At 36.8% G+C, this 17,757-nt stretch overlaps 1 protein-coding gene across 1 annotated transcript in view; it reads left to right on the top strand.

Moving 5' to 3' along the window:
* Positions 1 to 17,757, top strand: part of LOC123564330 (zinc phosphodiesterase ELAC protein 2-like) — a 70,818-nt gene that overhangs the window by 19,312 nt on the left and 33,749 nt on the right. The window contains exons 9-12 of the mRNA XM_045357831.2: positions 90 to 148; positions 4,344 to 4,404; positions 8,828 to 8,882; positions 17,260 to 17,416. Of these exons, the coding sequence (XP_045213766.2) occupies positions 90 to 148; positions 4,344 to 4,404; positions 8,828 to 8,882; positions 17,260 to 17,416 (332 nt within the window). The remainder of the gene's footprint in view (positions 1 to 89; positions 149 to 4,343; positions 4,405 to 8,827; positions 8,883 to 17,259; positions 17,417 to 17,757) is intronic.

Genomic DNA, 17,757 nt, shown 5'->3' with positions numbered 1-17,757 from the left:
TTTCATAGCTGCATGATCTTGTAATCTGTAATTTTGAATGACAAGTGGAATATGCAGTGTAAGAAATTTGAAAACATTATATTTTTCAGCTGAAAGCTATACCTAGAAAAGTGGACAGCAAAAAGCTATTGTCTCTGAATACCAAAAGGTGAGAAGATACTACCAAATTTCTAATTACAGATGATGATTTTAGGGCAATAAGTAGTAGCAAATTTTTGTGAATGCTGATTCGTAGGGTTGTATGTATGTCTTCTTCCTGCCCATCCTTCCACAGCCATATCTTTGTAATTAGAAATAACAATGTTTGTCTCTGTCTTTGTTAAGGTATGTCAGATCAAGTTTATAAATTCTTTTAAAAGTAGGTCACTGGATCAGCTTATTTACTCTAGAACCCGCATGTAAGTTGAGCGATACAGGGACTTCATGGCCCTCTTGTTGATTTGCTAATCAGCACATCACTATAAACCTAGGAGGTTTGTCAGCAAAATCTGGATTCTCTGATAATTTAAAAAGTTTGTTTGGTACTTTAATGAAACTTGATATGGTGGAAAGCAAACCATTAGGAGAATATGCACATCCTTTTATTTTTGTGATATATCAACAGGTAGTTTTGGAATATGACCAGAAATGGATTATTTGATAACTTAACAAAAAATTTTTTATTTAACATTGTGCCAGATATTTAACCAGGTTTTCAAAAAAAAAAGGTTATTAGATTGCTGAATGTTGTTGTCTGGGCGGGCGGCGTCAACTTTTGGTTTCTGCTCAATAACTTGAGTCAGGAGTGACTGAATCAAATGAATCTTTGTATATAGGAAGCTTGCATAGAGAGAACAAAAGAGTCACATAAATACCCATATGTTGGAATGTCTGTCCGTACCTCCCTCTCCCATCCATCCATCCATCCATCCATCGATCCATCCCGTCCCGTCCCGTCCCATCCCATCCGTCTGTCTAGTGATAACAAAAGGTGGATCAAGAATTTTAATGTGAAAACATTTATGTGGGGGGTATATAGTGTTGCTGCTATCGAATCCGTACATTGGTACGTCCATCCATAGGAACATCCTGAAATCCTGTGTGTCCAACTCCTCCACACAGTTAGCCTAATTTGCTACAAACTTCTCACAGATGAACAAGTTTGATGTGCAGATCACAATAAAGGAAGGATTTTTGTGTGTGAATATTTCTACTGCAGTTATGGCCATTTGATAGTTTTATAGCTCACCTGTCACAAAGTGACAAGGTGAGCTTTTGTGATCGCACGGTGTCTGTCGTCCGTCGTCCGTCCGTGCGTCCGTAAACTTTTGCTTGTGACCACTCTAGAGGTCACATTTTTCATGGGATCTTTATGAAAGTTGGTCAGAATGTTCATCTTGATGATATCTAGGTCAAGTTTGAAACTGGGTCACGTGCCATCAAAAACTAGGTCAGTAGGTCTAAAAATAGAAAAACCTTGTGACCTCTCTAGAGGCCATATATTTCACAAGATCTTCATGAAAATTGGTCAGAATGTTCATCTTGATGATATCTAGGTCAAGTTCGAAACTGGGTCACATGGGGTCAAAAACTAGGTCAGTAGGTCTAAAAATAGAAAAACCTTGTGACCTCTCTAGAGGCCATATTTTTCATGAGATCTTCATTAATATTGGTCAGAATGTTTATCTTGATGATATCTAGGTCAAGTTCGAAACTGGGTCACGTAGGGTCAAAAACTAGGTCATTAGGTCTAAAAATAGAAAAACCTTGTGACCTCTCTAGAGGCCATATTTCTCAATGCATCTTCATGAAAATTGGTCAGAATGTTTATCTTGATGATATCTAGGTCAAGTTCGAAACTGGGTCACGTGGGATTAAAAACTAGGTCAGTAGATCTAAAAATAGAAAAACCTTGTGACCTCTCTAGAGGCCATATTTTTCATGAGATCTTCATGAATATTGGTCAGAATGTTCACCTTGATGATATCTAGGTCAAGTTCGAAACTGGGTCATGTGGGGTCAAAAACTAGGTCAGTAGATCTAAAAATAGAAAAACCTTGTGACCTCTCTAGTGGCCATATTTCTCAATGGATCTTCATGAAAATTGGTCAGAATGTTCACCTTGATGATATCTAGGTCAAGTTCGAAACCTGGTCATGTGGGGTCAAAAACTAGGTCAGTAGATCTAAAAATAAAAAAAAAACCCTTGTGACCTCTCTAGAGGCGATATTTTTCAATGGATCTTCATGAAAATTGGTCAGAATGTTTACCTTGAAGATATCTAGGTCAAGTTTGAAACTGGGTCACGTGGGGTTAAAAACTAGGTCAGTAGATATAAAAATAGAAAAACCTTGTGACCTCTCTAGAGGCCATATTTTTCATGAGATCTTCATGAATATTGGTCAGAATGTTCATCTTGATGATATCTAGGTCAAGTTCGAAACTGGGTCAGGTGGGGTCAGAAACTAGGTCAGTAGGTCTAAAAATAGAAAAACCTTGTGACCTCTCTAGAGGCCATATTTCTCAATGGATCTTCATGAAATTTGGTGAGAATGTTCAGCTTGATGATATCTAGGTCAGTGTCGTAACTGGGTCATGTGCGGTCAAAAACTAGGTCAGTAGGTCGAAAAATAGAAAAACCTTGTGACCTCTCTAGAGGCCATATTTTTCATGAGATCTTCATGAAAATTGGTGAGAATGTTCACCTTGATGATATCTAGGTCAAGTTTAAAAGTGGGTCACGTGCCTTCAAAAACTAGGTCATTAGGTCAAATAATAGAAAAACCTTGTGACCTCTCTAGAGGCCATATTTTTCAATGGATCTTCATGAAAATTGGTCAGAATTTTTTATCTTGATGATATCTAGGTCACATGTGCTCAAAAACTAGGTCACTATGTCAAATAATAGAAATAACGATGTCATACTCAGTTGAACACTGGGTCATGTGGAGATAGGTGAGCGATTCAGGACCATCATGGTCCTCTTGTACTATATAGAGGATTGCACAGAATGCGGGGGGCACCCATGTCCTAAGGATACGATTCTAGTTTTTCCTGTCACATATGTAGAAGGTATTATAGAAAATATTCAATTAATTCTATACACTTAGGTTTGTCCATTTTCCTGCCTGTTCATCTGTCTGCCTGCCTGTGTCTGTCTGTTGGAGAAAGATATTCCAGTGGTAAATTTTAATTGTTCGGTAATAGTCTTTTTGCTCCTGAGTAACATCCATTTTCCTTTGGTGCGGGATATCAATATATATTTCATATATAGATAGGAATTTATTTGTTTATTTTGTGCTTCATATTTTTAGCTCATCTGATTTTTTGAAAAAAAAAGATTAGTTATTGTCATCACTTGAGCGGTTGTCGGCGTCGGCGTCTGCGTCGGCGTTGCCTGGTTAAGTTTTATGTTTAGGTCAGCTTTTCTCCTAAACTATCAAAGCTATTGCTTTGAAACTTGGAATACTTGTTCACCATCATAAGCTGACCCTGTATAGCAATAAACATAACTCCATCTTGCTTTTTGCAAGATTTATGGCCCCTTTTGTACTTAGAAAATATCAGATTTCTTGGTTAAGTTTTATGTTTAGGTCAACTTTTCTCCTAAACTATCAAAGCTTTTGCTTTGAAACTTGGAATACTTGTTCACCATCATAAGCAGACCCTGTACATCAAGAAACATAACTCCATCTTGCTTTTTGCAAGAATTATTGCCCCTTTTGGACTTAGAAAATCAGTTTTCTTGGTTAAGTTTTATGTTTAGGTCAGCTTTTATCCTAAACTATCAAAGCTATTGCTTTAAAACTTGCAACACTTGTTCACCATCATAAGCTGACCCTGTACAGCAAGAAACATATCTCCATCCTGCTTTTTGCAAGATTTATGGCCCCTTTTGGACTTAGAAAATATCAGATTTCTTGGTTAAGTTTTATGTTTAGGTCAACTTTTTCTCTTAAACTATCAAAGCTATTGCTTTAAAACTTGCAACTCTTGTTCACCATCATAAGCTGACCCTGTACAGCAAGCAACATAACTCCATCCTGCTTTTTGCAATAATTATTGCCCCTTTTGGACTTAGAAAATCATTTTCTTGGTTGAATATTATGTTTAAGTCAACTTTTCTCATAAACTATCAAAGCTATTGCTTTAAAACTTGCAACAGTTTTTTACCATCATAAGTGGACACTGTACAACAAGAAACATAACTCTATCCTGCTTTTTGCAAGAGTGATGGCCCTTTTTAGACTTAGAAAATCATGGGTAGGACAATATTTCTATTATACAAAAAAAAATCAGATGAGCGTCAGCACCCACAAGGCGGTGCTCTTGTTTCTATTGTTTTTTTTTTTGTTGGCTTTCAGTGGTCCTTGGATAAAGAAACTTGTAGATGGTGAGGAGGTAACACTGCCTGATGGACGGACTGTAAGATAATATTTTGACAACTTACTATACCGCCAGATAAAATATGTAGGGGCTATATTGGAGTTAAGCATGGCTGTTGGTTTATCATCATGTCTGGTCCATAACCTGAGTTAAATGACATGCAAAGCACTCAGCCTGTAGCTAGGTCAAAGGTTAGATCACGCTTGAAGGTCAAAGGTCAAATAGCATAACTTTGTGTCAACTCCTTGTTGTTTAACCTGCTTTGAAGATTTTCATAAAAGTTAACCTCACCAAGACAATTTGTAGAGTGCACATCCCTGGTCACTAAGTCAGAGGTCAAGGTCACTTCTGAAGGTCACTGGTCAGATTGCTTAAATTTGGTTCTACTCCATTTTTAGCTCATCTGATTTTTTGAAAAAAAATGATGAGTTATTGTCATCACTTGAGCGGTTGTTGGCGTCGGCGTCGGCGTCGGCGTTGCCTGGTTAAGTTTTATGTTTAGGTCAGCTTTTCTCCTAAACTATCAAAGCTATTGCTTTGAAACTTGGAAGACTTGTTCACCATCATAAGCTGACCCTGTATAGCAAGAAACATAACTCCATCTTGCTTTTTGCAAGATTTGTGGCCCCTTTTGTACTTAGAAAATATCAGATTTCTTGGTTAAGTTTTATGTTTAGGTCAACTTTTCTCCTAAACTATCAAAGCTATTGCTTTGAAACTTGGAATACTTGTTCACCATCATAAGCAGACCCTGTACATCAAGAAACATAACTCCATCTTGCTTTTTGCAAGAATAATTGCCCCTTTTGGACTTAGAAAATCAGTTTTCTTGGTTAAGTTTTATGTTTAGGTCAGCTTTTATCCTAAACTATCAAAGCTATTGCTTTAAAACTTGCAAAACTTGTTCACCATCATAAGCTGACCCTGTACAGCAAGAAACATAACTCCATCCTGCTTTTTGCAAAATTTATGGCCCCTTTTGGACTTAGAAAATATCAGATTTCTTGGTTAAGTTTTATGTTTAGGTCAACTTTTTCTCTTAAACTATCAAAGCTATTGCTTTGAAACTTGCAACACTTGTTCACCATCATAAGCTGACCCTGTACAGCAAGCAACATAACTCCATCCTGCTTTTTGCAATAATTATTGCCCCTTTTGGACTTAGAAAATCATTTTCTTGGTTGAGTATTATGTTTAAGGCAACATTTCTCATAAACTATCAAAGCTATTGCTTTAAAACTTGCAACAGTTTTTCACAATCATAAGTGGACACTGTACATCAAGAAACATAACTCTATCCTGCTTTTTGCGAGAATAATGGCCCTTTTTAGACTTAGAAAATCATGGGTAGGACAATATTTCTATTATACAAAAAAAATCAGATGAGCGTCAGCACCCGCAAGGCAGTGCTCTTGTTAATTTTGTAACCACTTGAAGAGGATTTTCATAAAATTAACATAAATTATTCACCTCATCTGTACAGAATACACAACCTACATCACTATGTCCAGGGTCAAGGTTACACTTGAAGGTAAATGGTCATGATCAAAACATTTTACTTCCTCTGTATCAAAAGGGCTTCTTGGAGTTTTAGTCAACATCAGTTATAGTTCTAGTTTTATATAAATTGTAAATATAGCTTTTACATGTTAACTGTGTTCGATGGCTGCTTACAGGGCTTCTGACCAGCATCTAAGTTTGTTACTACGGAGACTGTAGGCAAATTCAATGCTCACTGGGAATTCGAACCTAGAACCTTCAGGTGAGAAGTCAGGTACTTTACCAGTACACCACTGCACCACCAACTGATATAAGTTTCAAATACATTGCAATACTGTTAATATAATAGCTCTTATTGCTTCTTAAGGAATTCACGTTTCTTGTTCACATGATAAATAAGTAAATATCAATTTTCCTTTATACCGTAAAAGGCAGTGATGTGTTTATACATGGAAAAGTTTTGAGTTATAATAAATGTCATTGTAGGGTATCTGACTTCTGACTGATGTTGATTTGTCCTGGTATTTGAGTAAATACTTGAATGATATGCCAGGAATCCAAAGAGAGACCGTTCCAAAAACTCCTGGCTTCAATATTATAAAACTGAGGTTGTAGACTACCATGCCATGCAATTGGTTAATTTCAAAATGATGCTTAGAAACAACCAATCACATGCTCCAGATGTGAGACTGGTCTCGACACTTTGCTTTATAACCTGTGACTAAGCATGTGTCTGATTGTTTCTGACGGAAGTTCCTATAATTAAAGGTAGTTCTTATCACCTTAGAACCTGTTGTATTGAAACACTACTTTGAGTCCATTTACTATAAGATTCTTTCACTAGTTGTATGTTCAGATGGGAATATCTGGCTTGAGGGTAAGTGTTTAGGTGGTAACAAGGCTCTGCCAAGTGTTTAGGCGGTAGCAAGGCTCTGCCGAGTTACTACGTAAACAGTTTCCCTGTGAGTCAGATATTCCCATCTGCACCTACAGCCAGTGATAGAATAGTTTTCTTGCATGCCATATTCAACAAGCAATAGTAAAATAAAATAAAACAAAGGACTTTCTTTATAGCACTTTTTTCTTACAGTACTCTAGCTTATTTAAACAAAGTGCAGGAAATCAATGTCCATAAACAGGAAAGACGTTGTAATGTTTTAAAGACAAATAACAATGTTTAGTTCTGGTTTTGTTTTATCATTTGCAGCAGAACGTTATGTATTTTTAGCTCGACTATTCGAAGAATAGTCTAGCTATTCTACTCACCCTGGCGTCGGGGTCACACCTTAGTTAAAGTTTTGCATGCAAGTACATATGGCTATCATTTAAAGGCATATAGCTGTGAAACTTATTTTTCTTTTTCTATTTCAATTATCAACCTCACTGGATCAAGTCCCATAACCCTGACATGTATTTTGGCCAAATTTTGCCCCCTTTTGGACTTAAAAAAAATTCTGGTTGAAGTTTTACATGCAAGTTTCTATCTCAAAAACTAATGCAGATATTGAATTGAAACTTCACATGTGGTTTTGGGATTATAGGTGAAAGCATCAAGTCCCATAACTCTGACATGCAATTTGACCAAATTATGCCCCCTTTTGGACATAGAAAATCCTGGTTAATGTTTGGCGTGCAAGTACATAATTATGACTATCATTTAAAAGCATATAGCTTTGAAACTTACTTTTCTTTTCCTATGTCAATAACCAACCTCACTGGGTCAAGTCCCATAACTCTGACATGTATTTTAGGCAATGCCCCATTTTGGACTTAGAAAAATTCTGGTTAAAGTTTTGCATGCAAGTTACCTTCACCAAAACTAATGCAGATATTGAAATGAAACTTCACATGTGTCTTCCAGGTTATAAAACTAGTTGATAGCATCAAGGCCAATAACTCTGACTTGAATTTTGGCCAAATTATGCCCCCTTTTGGACTTAGAAAATCTGCAGGTTAAAGTTTTGCATGCAAGCACATATAGCTATTACTTTTAAGGCATATAGATTTGAAATTTATTTTTTCTTTTTCTAAATCAATTACCAACCTCACTGGGTCAAGTCCCATAACTCTGACAAGTATTTTGGGTAAATTATGCCCCCTTTTGGACTTAGAAAATTCTGGTTAAAGTTTTGCGTGCAAGTTACCATCTGCAAAACAAATGCAGATAATAAATTGAAAATTCACATGTGTCTTCGGTTATAAAACTAGTTGATTGCACCAAGTCTCATAACTCTGACTTGTATTTTAGGCCAAATTATGCCCCCTTTTGGACTTAGAAAAGCTGCTGGTTAAAGTTTTGCTTGCAAGTACATATAGCTATTACTTAAACATATAGATTTGAAATTCATTTTTCATTTTTCTAGATCAATTACCAACCTCACTGGGTCAAGTCCCATAACTCTGACATGTATTTTGGGCAAATTATGCCCCCTTTTGGACTTAGAAAATTCTGGTTAAAGTTTTGCGTGCAAGTTACCATCTGCAAAACAAATGCAGATATTAAATTGAAACTTCACATGTGTCTTCAGGGTTATAAAACTAGTTGATTGCATCAAGTCCCATAACTCTGTCTTGTATTTTAGGCAGATTATGCCTCCCTTTTGGACTTAGTAAACTTCTGGTTAAAGATTAATATTCCTGCTTCTGTGACAACGATTCGAATAGTTGAGCACTGGCTGTCTTACGAACAGCTCTTGTTTATGAAATAATGTTTTTTGAATCGAGAAATATTCTATAAGGAAAAAAGAGTAACTATCAAGGTATTTGATTTTTTATCTCTCTTTATGTAATAAAATATAAATTACTGCATAAATCTTCTACATAGATGTAGTTCTTTATACGAACAAAAGTCATCTTACCTTAAGTTTTCCAGCACTGGTAAAATCACTGGAAACTCCAGTCTGGTATGCAAGAAAATGGTATCTGTGTCAGTTACAAGCAGTTATGTTTATTTATTGAACAGGTAAAACCAGATGATGTTCTGTTTGAGAAAGACAAGGATTTGGGACCCATAGTAGGTAAGGTCATGTTTAAGTTATCAGACTGGGATAATAGCTGGCTATGACAGATACTTTTTGAAGATTCACTTGTGAACTCATTATGCCCCCTTTCAAAAAAAGAGGGGTATATTATTTTGCAGATGTTGATTACTCTGTTGGTCAGTTGGTATGTAGACCAATCGGTTTCCGGCCTAGGATCATGAAAGTTGATAGGGAGGATGGTCATGACCAGCAGATGACCCCTGTTGATTTTGAGGTCAGTAGGTCAAAGGACGCGGAACAGTTAAATGGTTTCTGGATGATAACTCAAGAACGCTTGGGCCTAGGATCCTGAAAACTGATAGGGAGTTGGTCATAACCAGCAGATGACCCATATTGATTTTGAGGTGAATATGTCAAAGGTCAATGTCACAATGACCCTAACAGTTAATCAATATCCAGATGATAACTTAAGAATTCTTTGGGCTAGGATTATGAAAATAGGTAGGGAGGTTGATAATGACCAGCAGATGACCCCTATTGATTTTGAGGTCAGTAGGTCAAAGGTCAAGATCACAGTGACTTGGAAGTTAAATGGTTTCTGGATGATAACTCAAGAACGCTTGGGCCTAGGATCACGAAAACTGATAGGGAAGTTGGTTATAACCAGCAGATGACTCCTATTGATTTTGAGGTCAGTATGTCAGAGGTCAAAAAAACAGTGACCCTGAAAAGTTAAACAATTTCCAGATGATAACTTAAGAACGCTTCGGGCTAGGATTATGAAAATTGATAGGGAGATTGATAATGACCAGCAGATGACCCCTATTGATTTTGAGGTCAATAGGTCGAAGGTCAAGGTCACAGTAACATGAAAGTTAAATGGTTTCTGGATAATAACTCAAGAACGCTTGGGCCTAGGATCATGAAAACAAATAGGGAAGTTGGTCCTAATAAGCAGAGAAGGAAGTTGGTCATAACCAGCAGATGACCCCTATTGATTTTGAGGTCAGTGTGTCAAAGGTCAATGTCACAGTGACCCTGAACAGTTGAACAGTTTCCAGATCATAACTCAAGAACGCTTTGGTCAGGGTCATAAAAATTGATAGGGAGGTTGATCATGACCAGCGGATGACCCCTGTTATTTTTAGGTCAGTAGGTCAAAGTTCAAGGTCACAGTGACCCAGAACAGTTAAACAGTTTCCGGAAGATAAGTTGAGAATGCTTGGGCCTAGGATCATGAAAATTGATAGGGAGGTTGGGCTTGTCCGGCAGATAACCCCTAATGATTCTGAGGTCAGTAGGTCAAAGGTCAATGTCACAGTGACCCGGAACAATTAAACCGTTTCCAGACAATAACTTGAAAGTGCTTGGGCCTAGGATCACAAAACTTAATAGGGAGGTTGATCATGACCAGAAAATTACCCCTATTAAGTAGTAGGTGAAAGGTCAAGGTCACATTGAAGCAGAATAGTAGAACGTTTATTGCAATTAACTAGAGAGTGCTTTGGTTTAAGATCACATTTGATACAGAGGTCAGTTATGACTGGTAAACAACCCATCATTATTGATTTGAGGTCAGTACATCAAATGCCCTGTACACAGTTACCAAATAATTTCTGTTCCTTGTGCAGTAATTGAATACATCAAAGGAGGCATTTCGTGTTCTGCGAGCTCTTGTTTGTTTTAAGTTTTTCAATTTTTACTTAAATATTTATCTAAATGGTATTGGCATTACATTAAAACACTGGTTGCCGTAGCTTTGATGGCTAAAATAACTTGGGCAATACATGTCCCGGTCATTATTCTTTTATCTACTGGTATGAAATGACTTCAGCTGGGTTGAGCATCAGTAACTTGATCATATTGTCCTTGTAAGTTAATTATGTCTCCCAAACCACTGCGGTGGGAGACATATTGATTTACTCCAGTCTGTGCATCCGTGTGTCTGTCTATCCATCTGTCACAGATCTTGTTTGTCGAACATTTCTCATCCGATCTTCACCAAACTTGAACAAAATGTGTTTGCCAATAAGTCCTCAGCCAGGTTCGATAACTAGCCGGAATTACGGCCCTTGAATTACCGAACATCGCATGCCAGTATCTGCACTCTAAGTCATTGGTTACACAGATGCCGGTATCTGCACTCTAAGTCATTGGTGCATGATTGACTCGGATACATAAATATGTAGATGACTAGGCAGTTGTGGGAGACATGCGCTTTTCTCAAAAGCAGCTCTAGTTCATTCTTTGCCTTTCCTGGAAAACTCCAGCTGAAGTGACAGAATTGTTCACACCTTTGGTTGAAAATTGTTTTGCATGTTATGAAAATTGCATGATGTTCTTTCCAATTATGTTAGTGTTGTAAGCTGAATTTGAGCTGAAAGTGAGATTATTTATTGATGAAAGATTCAAGAGAGTTATTTTTGAGTCGGCTAAACGCTGAAAGCGTTTTGACGAGTCCTTGCTGTTCAGCGATTCTCTAAATGGACCAAATAACACAGTGAAGGGATGTAGTTCCATTAGATCTCTCAAACTTCAAACAGTTCACTGCATGAATAAAGTTAAGTTGTGTCAATTCCCTTTGCTATGACCAATATACGATGTAATCTGTCATATTTATGACTTGTAATTGTGCAATACTCGAATGTAACTCATTAAGCATAAATGTGCATTTTATGAATTGCGCAGGCCTACAAAGCTTGTGTAACATCCAGCGAAAGACAAAAAATAGTTCCACAGGGCTCCAGATAAGATGCGTATTAGTGTAAATTACGTATAGAAATAATGCAAATACACATGTCTAATAATTTCTAAGCGTATAAAAACGTATATAAAATTACAGAAATGCACACAATGCTTTTTATGCCCCCGAAGGGAGGCATATAGTTTTTGAACCGTCTGTCCGTCTGTCGGTCTGTCGGTCTGTCAGTCTGTCGGTCTATCAGTCTGTTGGTCTGTCAGTCTGTCCGCAATTTTCGTGTCCGGTCCATATCTTTGTCATCGATGGATGGATTTTCAAATAACTTGGCATGAATGTGTACCACAGTAAGACGACGTGTCGCGCGCAAGACCCAGGTCCGTAGCTCAAAGGTCAAGGTCACACTTAGACATTAAAGGATAGTGCATTGATGGGCGAGTCCGGTCCATATCTTTGTCATCGATGGATGGATTTTCAAATAACTTGGCATGAATGTGTACCACAGTAAGACGACGTGTCGCGCGCAAGACCCAGGTCCGTAGCTCAAAGGTCAAGGTCACACTTAGACATTAAAGGATAGTGCATTGATGGGCGTGTCCGGTCCATATCTTTGTCATCGATGGATGGATTTTCAAATAACTTGGCATGAATGTGTACCACAGTAAGACGACGTGTCGCGCGCAAGACCCAGGTCCGTAGCTCAAAGGTCAAGGTCACACTTAGACGTTAAAGGTCATTTTTCATGATAGTGCATTGATGGGTGTGTCCGGTCCATATCTTTGTCATTCATGCATGGATTTTAAAATAACTACGCATGAATGTGTGGCACAGTAAGACCACGTGTCGCGCGCAAGACCCAGCTCCGTAGGTCAAAGGTCCTAAACTCTAACATCGGCCATAACTACTCATTCAAAGTGCCATCGGGGGCATATGTCATCCTATAGAGACAGCTCTTGTTTAAAAACAAAATCTGAATCATCTGGATGCGTTAGGCAACATAGCCGATCAGCCTTAATTCTCCCACATTGAACGTATACACGCATCGTATGATTTCTATAAACTTTGCGTGGGTTGAATTTTGCAGTCAGTAAACGGATAAATTATCGGAAGAAGAAGCTCTTACTGGTTTGTTTAGTTACTACAGATATTAAAAATGATTTTAATTCTTATTTTAGCCCGCCCGCTTAGCTCAGTAGGTAAGAGTGTTGGTCTACGGATCTCGGGGTCGCGAGTTCGATCCTCGGGCGGGGCGTATGTTCTCCGTGACTATTTGATAAACGACATTGTGTCTGAAATCATTAGTCCTCCACCTCTGATTAATCATGTGGGGAAGTTGGCAGTTACTTGCGGAGAACAGGTTTGTACTGGTTCAGAATCCAGGAATACTGGTTAGGTTAACTGCCCGCCGTTACATGACTGAAATACTGTTGAAAAACGGCGTTAAACCCAAAACAGACAAACAAAATAATTCTTATTTTTCGAGAAATAAACAAATCGGCGAAACATTAAATTGTATTTTCTTGTAGTTTTTGAAATCGAAAGTAGATCGTCTATGTTTGGCTGCTTTCACGAAACGAAACAACTTTTTTATGAAAAGATTTAAATAAGAGGTAATTTAACCGTAAACTTCAATGTCAGATACTGCCAATTGCTGCTAAATGTCTTCGCAGGGTTCGACACTAACGTTGTCCCGGGGGCCCGAGGATCCCAAATTTTGAGGAGGAACACCAACTTCTAAAAGCTGGGATTCCGGCTGGATACCTATTTTTTTTTGTCAATGATATCCAAAAAGTAAAAGATAAATACCTGTTTGAAAAATATTTTAATTAATAATCAATCGCTTTATTTTCGTTCTTTACCTAAAGAAACAAATTCCGGATGTTTACTAACTCAAAATATGGGATTTCGTCATCATTATTTACGTACAAGATCATGTGCTTACTATTTAAATATATCAGGTACTTTTCAAAGAAAGACACCGGGGTTTTTTCCTACATGTGCACGACGCTACGTCATGGAAAATTACTGAGAAAACTGCTTGCAACTGGCCGGTTCGCGGGACTTTCCTCGTTCTAAAAATAACAACCATTTAACATCTAAGTATTTTTAAATGTGTTAGGTCATGAAGGTCACGCGTGATACACGCAGATTTCCCCTGAACAACAATTTGTGTTTACGATGGCTTGGAATTTATGGCCTTACACAAAGAAGTATAAAATATATATTTATTTTTATAGCTCTTTGTCTTACATAACGGGAAGTGTTAATCAAAACAGAAGGACCGCGGCTTCCAAATATTTTATGACACCCCAAGAGTTAATTGCAGTGGAAGTCACCCGTGATGTACCGACGTTTGATCATCAAAATATTACTTAATATTATCTAAAAATATTTTAATTTTTAGCACAAGAATACTGTAGTCAGTTATGAGTCTCGATCTCAGCGATCTTTTTGCACTTTCAGAAATTTTACGATCCGTTATTTTTGTAGTGTTATTCAGTTTGATGGTTGTTTTTTAGCTCACCTGAGCAATGCTCAGGTGTTTTTCTGATCGCTCGATGTCTGGCGTCCGTCGTCTGTCAACATTTAGCTTGTGTATGCGATAGAGGCTGTATTTTTCAATTAATCTTCATGAATGTTGGTCAGAATGATAACCTTGATGATATCTAGGCTGAGTTCGAAAATGGGTCATCTCGGGTCAAAAACTAGGTCACTAGGTCAAATCAAAGAAAAACCTTGTGTATGCGATAGAGGCTGTATTTTTCAATTGATCTTCATGAATATTGGTCAGAATGATTGGCTTGATGAAATCTAGGCTGAGTTCGAAAATGGGTCATCTGGGGTCAAAAACTTGGTCACTAGGTCAAATCAAAGAAAAACCTTGTGTATGCGTTAGAGGCTGTATTTTTCAATTATTCTTTATGAATATTGGTTAGAATGATAACCTTGATGAAATGTAGGCCGAGTTCGAAAATGGGTCATCTCGGGTCAAAAACTAGGTCACTAGGTCAAATCAAGGAAAAACCTTGTGTATGCGATAGAGGCTGTATTTTTCAATTGATCTTCATGAATTTTGATCAGAATGATTACCTTGATGAAATTTAGGTCGAGTTTGAACATGGGTCATCTGGGGTCAAAAACTAGGTCACTAGGTCAAATCAAAGAAAAACCTTGTGTATGCAGTAGAGGCTGTATTTTTCAATTGATCTTCATGAAATTTAGCCAGAATGATTACCTTGATAAAATCTAGGCCGAGTTCGTTACCTTGATAAAATCTAGGCCGAGTTCGAAAATGGGTCATCTGGGGTCAAAAACTAGGTCACTAGGTCAAATCGAAGAAAAACATTGTGTATGCAATAGAGGATGTATTTTTCAATTGATCTTCATGAAATTTGGTCAGAGTGATTGCCTTGATGAAATCTAGGTTGAGTTTGAATATGGGTTATCTGAGGTCAAAAACTAGGTCACTAGGTCAAATTAAAGAAAAATCTTGTGTATGCGATAGAGACTGTTTTTTTTCAATTGATTTTTATGAAATTTGGTCAGGATGATTGCCTTAATGAAATCTAGGTCGAATTTGAATATGGGTCATCTGAGGTCAAAAACTAGGTCACTTGGTCAAATCAAAGAAAAAACTTGTGTATGTGATAGAGGCTGTATTTTTCAATTGATCTTCATGAATTTTGGTCAGAATGATTGCCTTGATAAAATCTAGGTCGAGTTTGAACATGGGTCATCTAGGGTCAAAAACTAGGTCATATCTAAGAAAATGCTTGTTTTATCGCAAGAGACTAATTTTTTGGTCCAATCTTAATGAAAATTGGTCAGAATATTTGTTTCCATGAAATCACTAGGTCAAACATGTTTTACACTGTTATGGCGTGTTTCTTAGGTGAGCGACCTAGGGCCATCTTGGCCCTCTTGTTTTTATATATATAAATACTTACCGATTCCGATTCGGAAGATAAGTCTATTAACTATAAATCAAACTTTCAAACATCAAAATGAAATTGTATATGAATTTCAATGTGAAAGTAATCCAAAACAGAATTTTATGCCTAAAAATATAATTCCCTCACTTTAACACTATATATCTTCAAACCTCAAAGAGAAACTACAATCAATTTTGTATCATCGGAAATATAAATGCCAGGTTATATTAAGATTTTATATTTTAAAATATATGAAGAGAAGTCAAGAATTTCAAGAATTTTTTTTTGATATTATAATTTTTAGTGGTTGTCACAACAGACTTGACAATGATTATATCTATAAGATACAAGTGTCTCCAAAGTCGAGACCTTGTCTTGACATTGGCAAACATGTAAATTGATATCAGTTTGGATACATTCTTCTGTAGGAGTTAAGGTGTCAGCCACTCAATACAGAGGTTGCGGGTTCGAATCCTACTGGGGTCACGACCGTAACTTCTCATAAGACACCTGTTGTGATTGTTTTTATGTATCATATTATGAGGGATCCCAAAGCCTGAGGAGGACCCCCAGATTTAAAAAGTAGAGATTCCTTCGGGAACCTTGTTCAAATAAGTTAGGGTCTAACCCTGCTTCGTATCATCACAATTTGTAAAATATATTGTTGAAACTGGAGAAAAGTGTAATCGTATCCGGATATAATATTTTGGGTAAATATGGAGATGTGTTATGAAATTTTAAGAAAAAAACTAAAAACAAACTGAAACTGGTAGACTATACTGTCAGTACATCAATCATTAGCTGACTCAGGCCCTTCAGGCCTTTGATTAAAGGATTAAGTCCACCATAAAAAATTATAACATTGAGGGAAAAAATGATGTGATCTTGATTTGGAGAAATAACATGTGAGTTAGAATAAATCTTAAGACTTAAGCATACATGTTGTAGGCATTGTTCTAGAGTTTAGGGGCTACATATTTATCAACAGTTTGAAAGGAGAACTAGATTTTACAAGATTTTACTGACATACTTTGCCTTAAATGATACATATTAATACTTACATTTTTTTTAATAATTCAGAATTTTCGGTACTGTTTCAACATTTTCAAACAGAAGTCAAGGGAGACTTCTGTTATTTATTGATAAAAGACCGAGAATGAGTTCTTTAATCAAAATTACTCCTTACAGCCATTTTGTAAAAATAAGATAATGAGATAACCTTTATGAATTGTTATTTAATCTCACAAATCTGCATTTATCATGCATCACAGTTCTTCCTGTTGGTAATGTGTAAACAAAGAACAAGCAGACTTAGATTTCCAGTGTTAATCAGCCTACATGCATGTTTTGGTGGTAAGGGGACTGCTTGAAACCCTGGATAAGCTCAACCCCTTGGTGACTTCTAGACTTGAAGTTACCAATGTTTTACTGTCTTTAATAAGAAGTAAGTTTTGAGGCACCCCCTGTTTTTAGAGTGTGAACATCCATCCTGTTTTCAACAGAAAATTTTCTATCTTCCATATCATTTTGTGCAGTAAAGTTACTCCCTTACTGACCCTTGGAAGTAACCTCCAAAAAGAAAAGAATATAGTTTATTGTACAATGTAATTCATGCAAATTGATAAGGTGAAAATAATGTTATCACAAAATGGCATCTTTGAGTATCTATGTCTGCCCAAAATTTTGATATTTTTTTTAAAAAGTTGTGAAATTATCATAGATTGTTATAAGTTTAATGTCTGTATGAAACGTGTTAACATTTGTTGAGGTATATACTTTACAGTGGTAGATTGTCCAACAGAAGATTACCTGGACTCCTTAAGTACAAACAAACAGTTGTTGGATCTTCAAACTGAGACTGACAGTAAACCACTCATGATAATACATATGGCTCCAGCTACAATTATAGAGGAGCCACGTTACAAGGCTTTCATGGACAGGTTTGTAAATCAGTCATAAGTGTTATTCTTCAGGAGATATGTAACTTCTCAATTTTAATGAAAATCCAGGACTTTTTTCTTTTCCTTTTTAGCTCGACTATTCGAAGAATATGGAGAGCTATACTGCTCACCCTGGTGTCGGTGTTGGTTAAAGTTTTTATTTGTACACCATCAAAGATATTTACTTAAAACTTGGAACACTTCTTATTTATAACATTCTCTACCTGTAGGCAAGAGTACATAACTCTGTCAACTATTTTGGCTGAATTATGGTCCTTTTTGGACTTGGAAATTGGTACAATTTTCGTACAAGTCTATGTTTTATCAAAACTATTTGACCT

The sequence above is a fragment of the Mercenaria mercenaria genome, chromosome 2 (genome assembly GCF_021730395.1).
Source record: "Mercenaria mercenaria strain notata chromosome 2, MADL_Memer_1, whole genome shotgun sequence".
Classification (NCBI taxonomy): Eukaryota; Metazoa; Mollusca; class Bivalvia; order Venerida; family Veneridae; genus Mercenaria; species Mercenaria mercenaria.
This window is presented reverse-complemented; position numbering and strand designations above follow the sequence as displayed.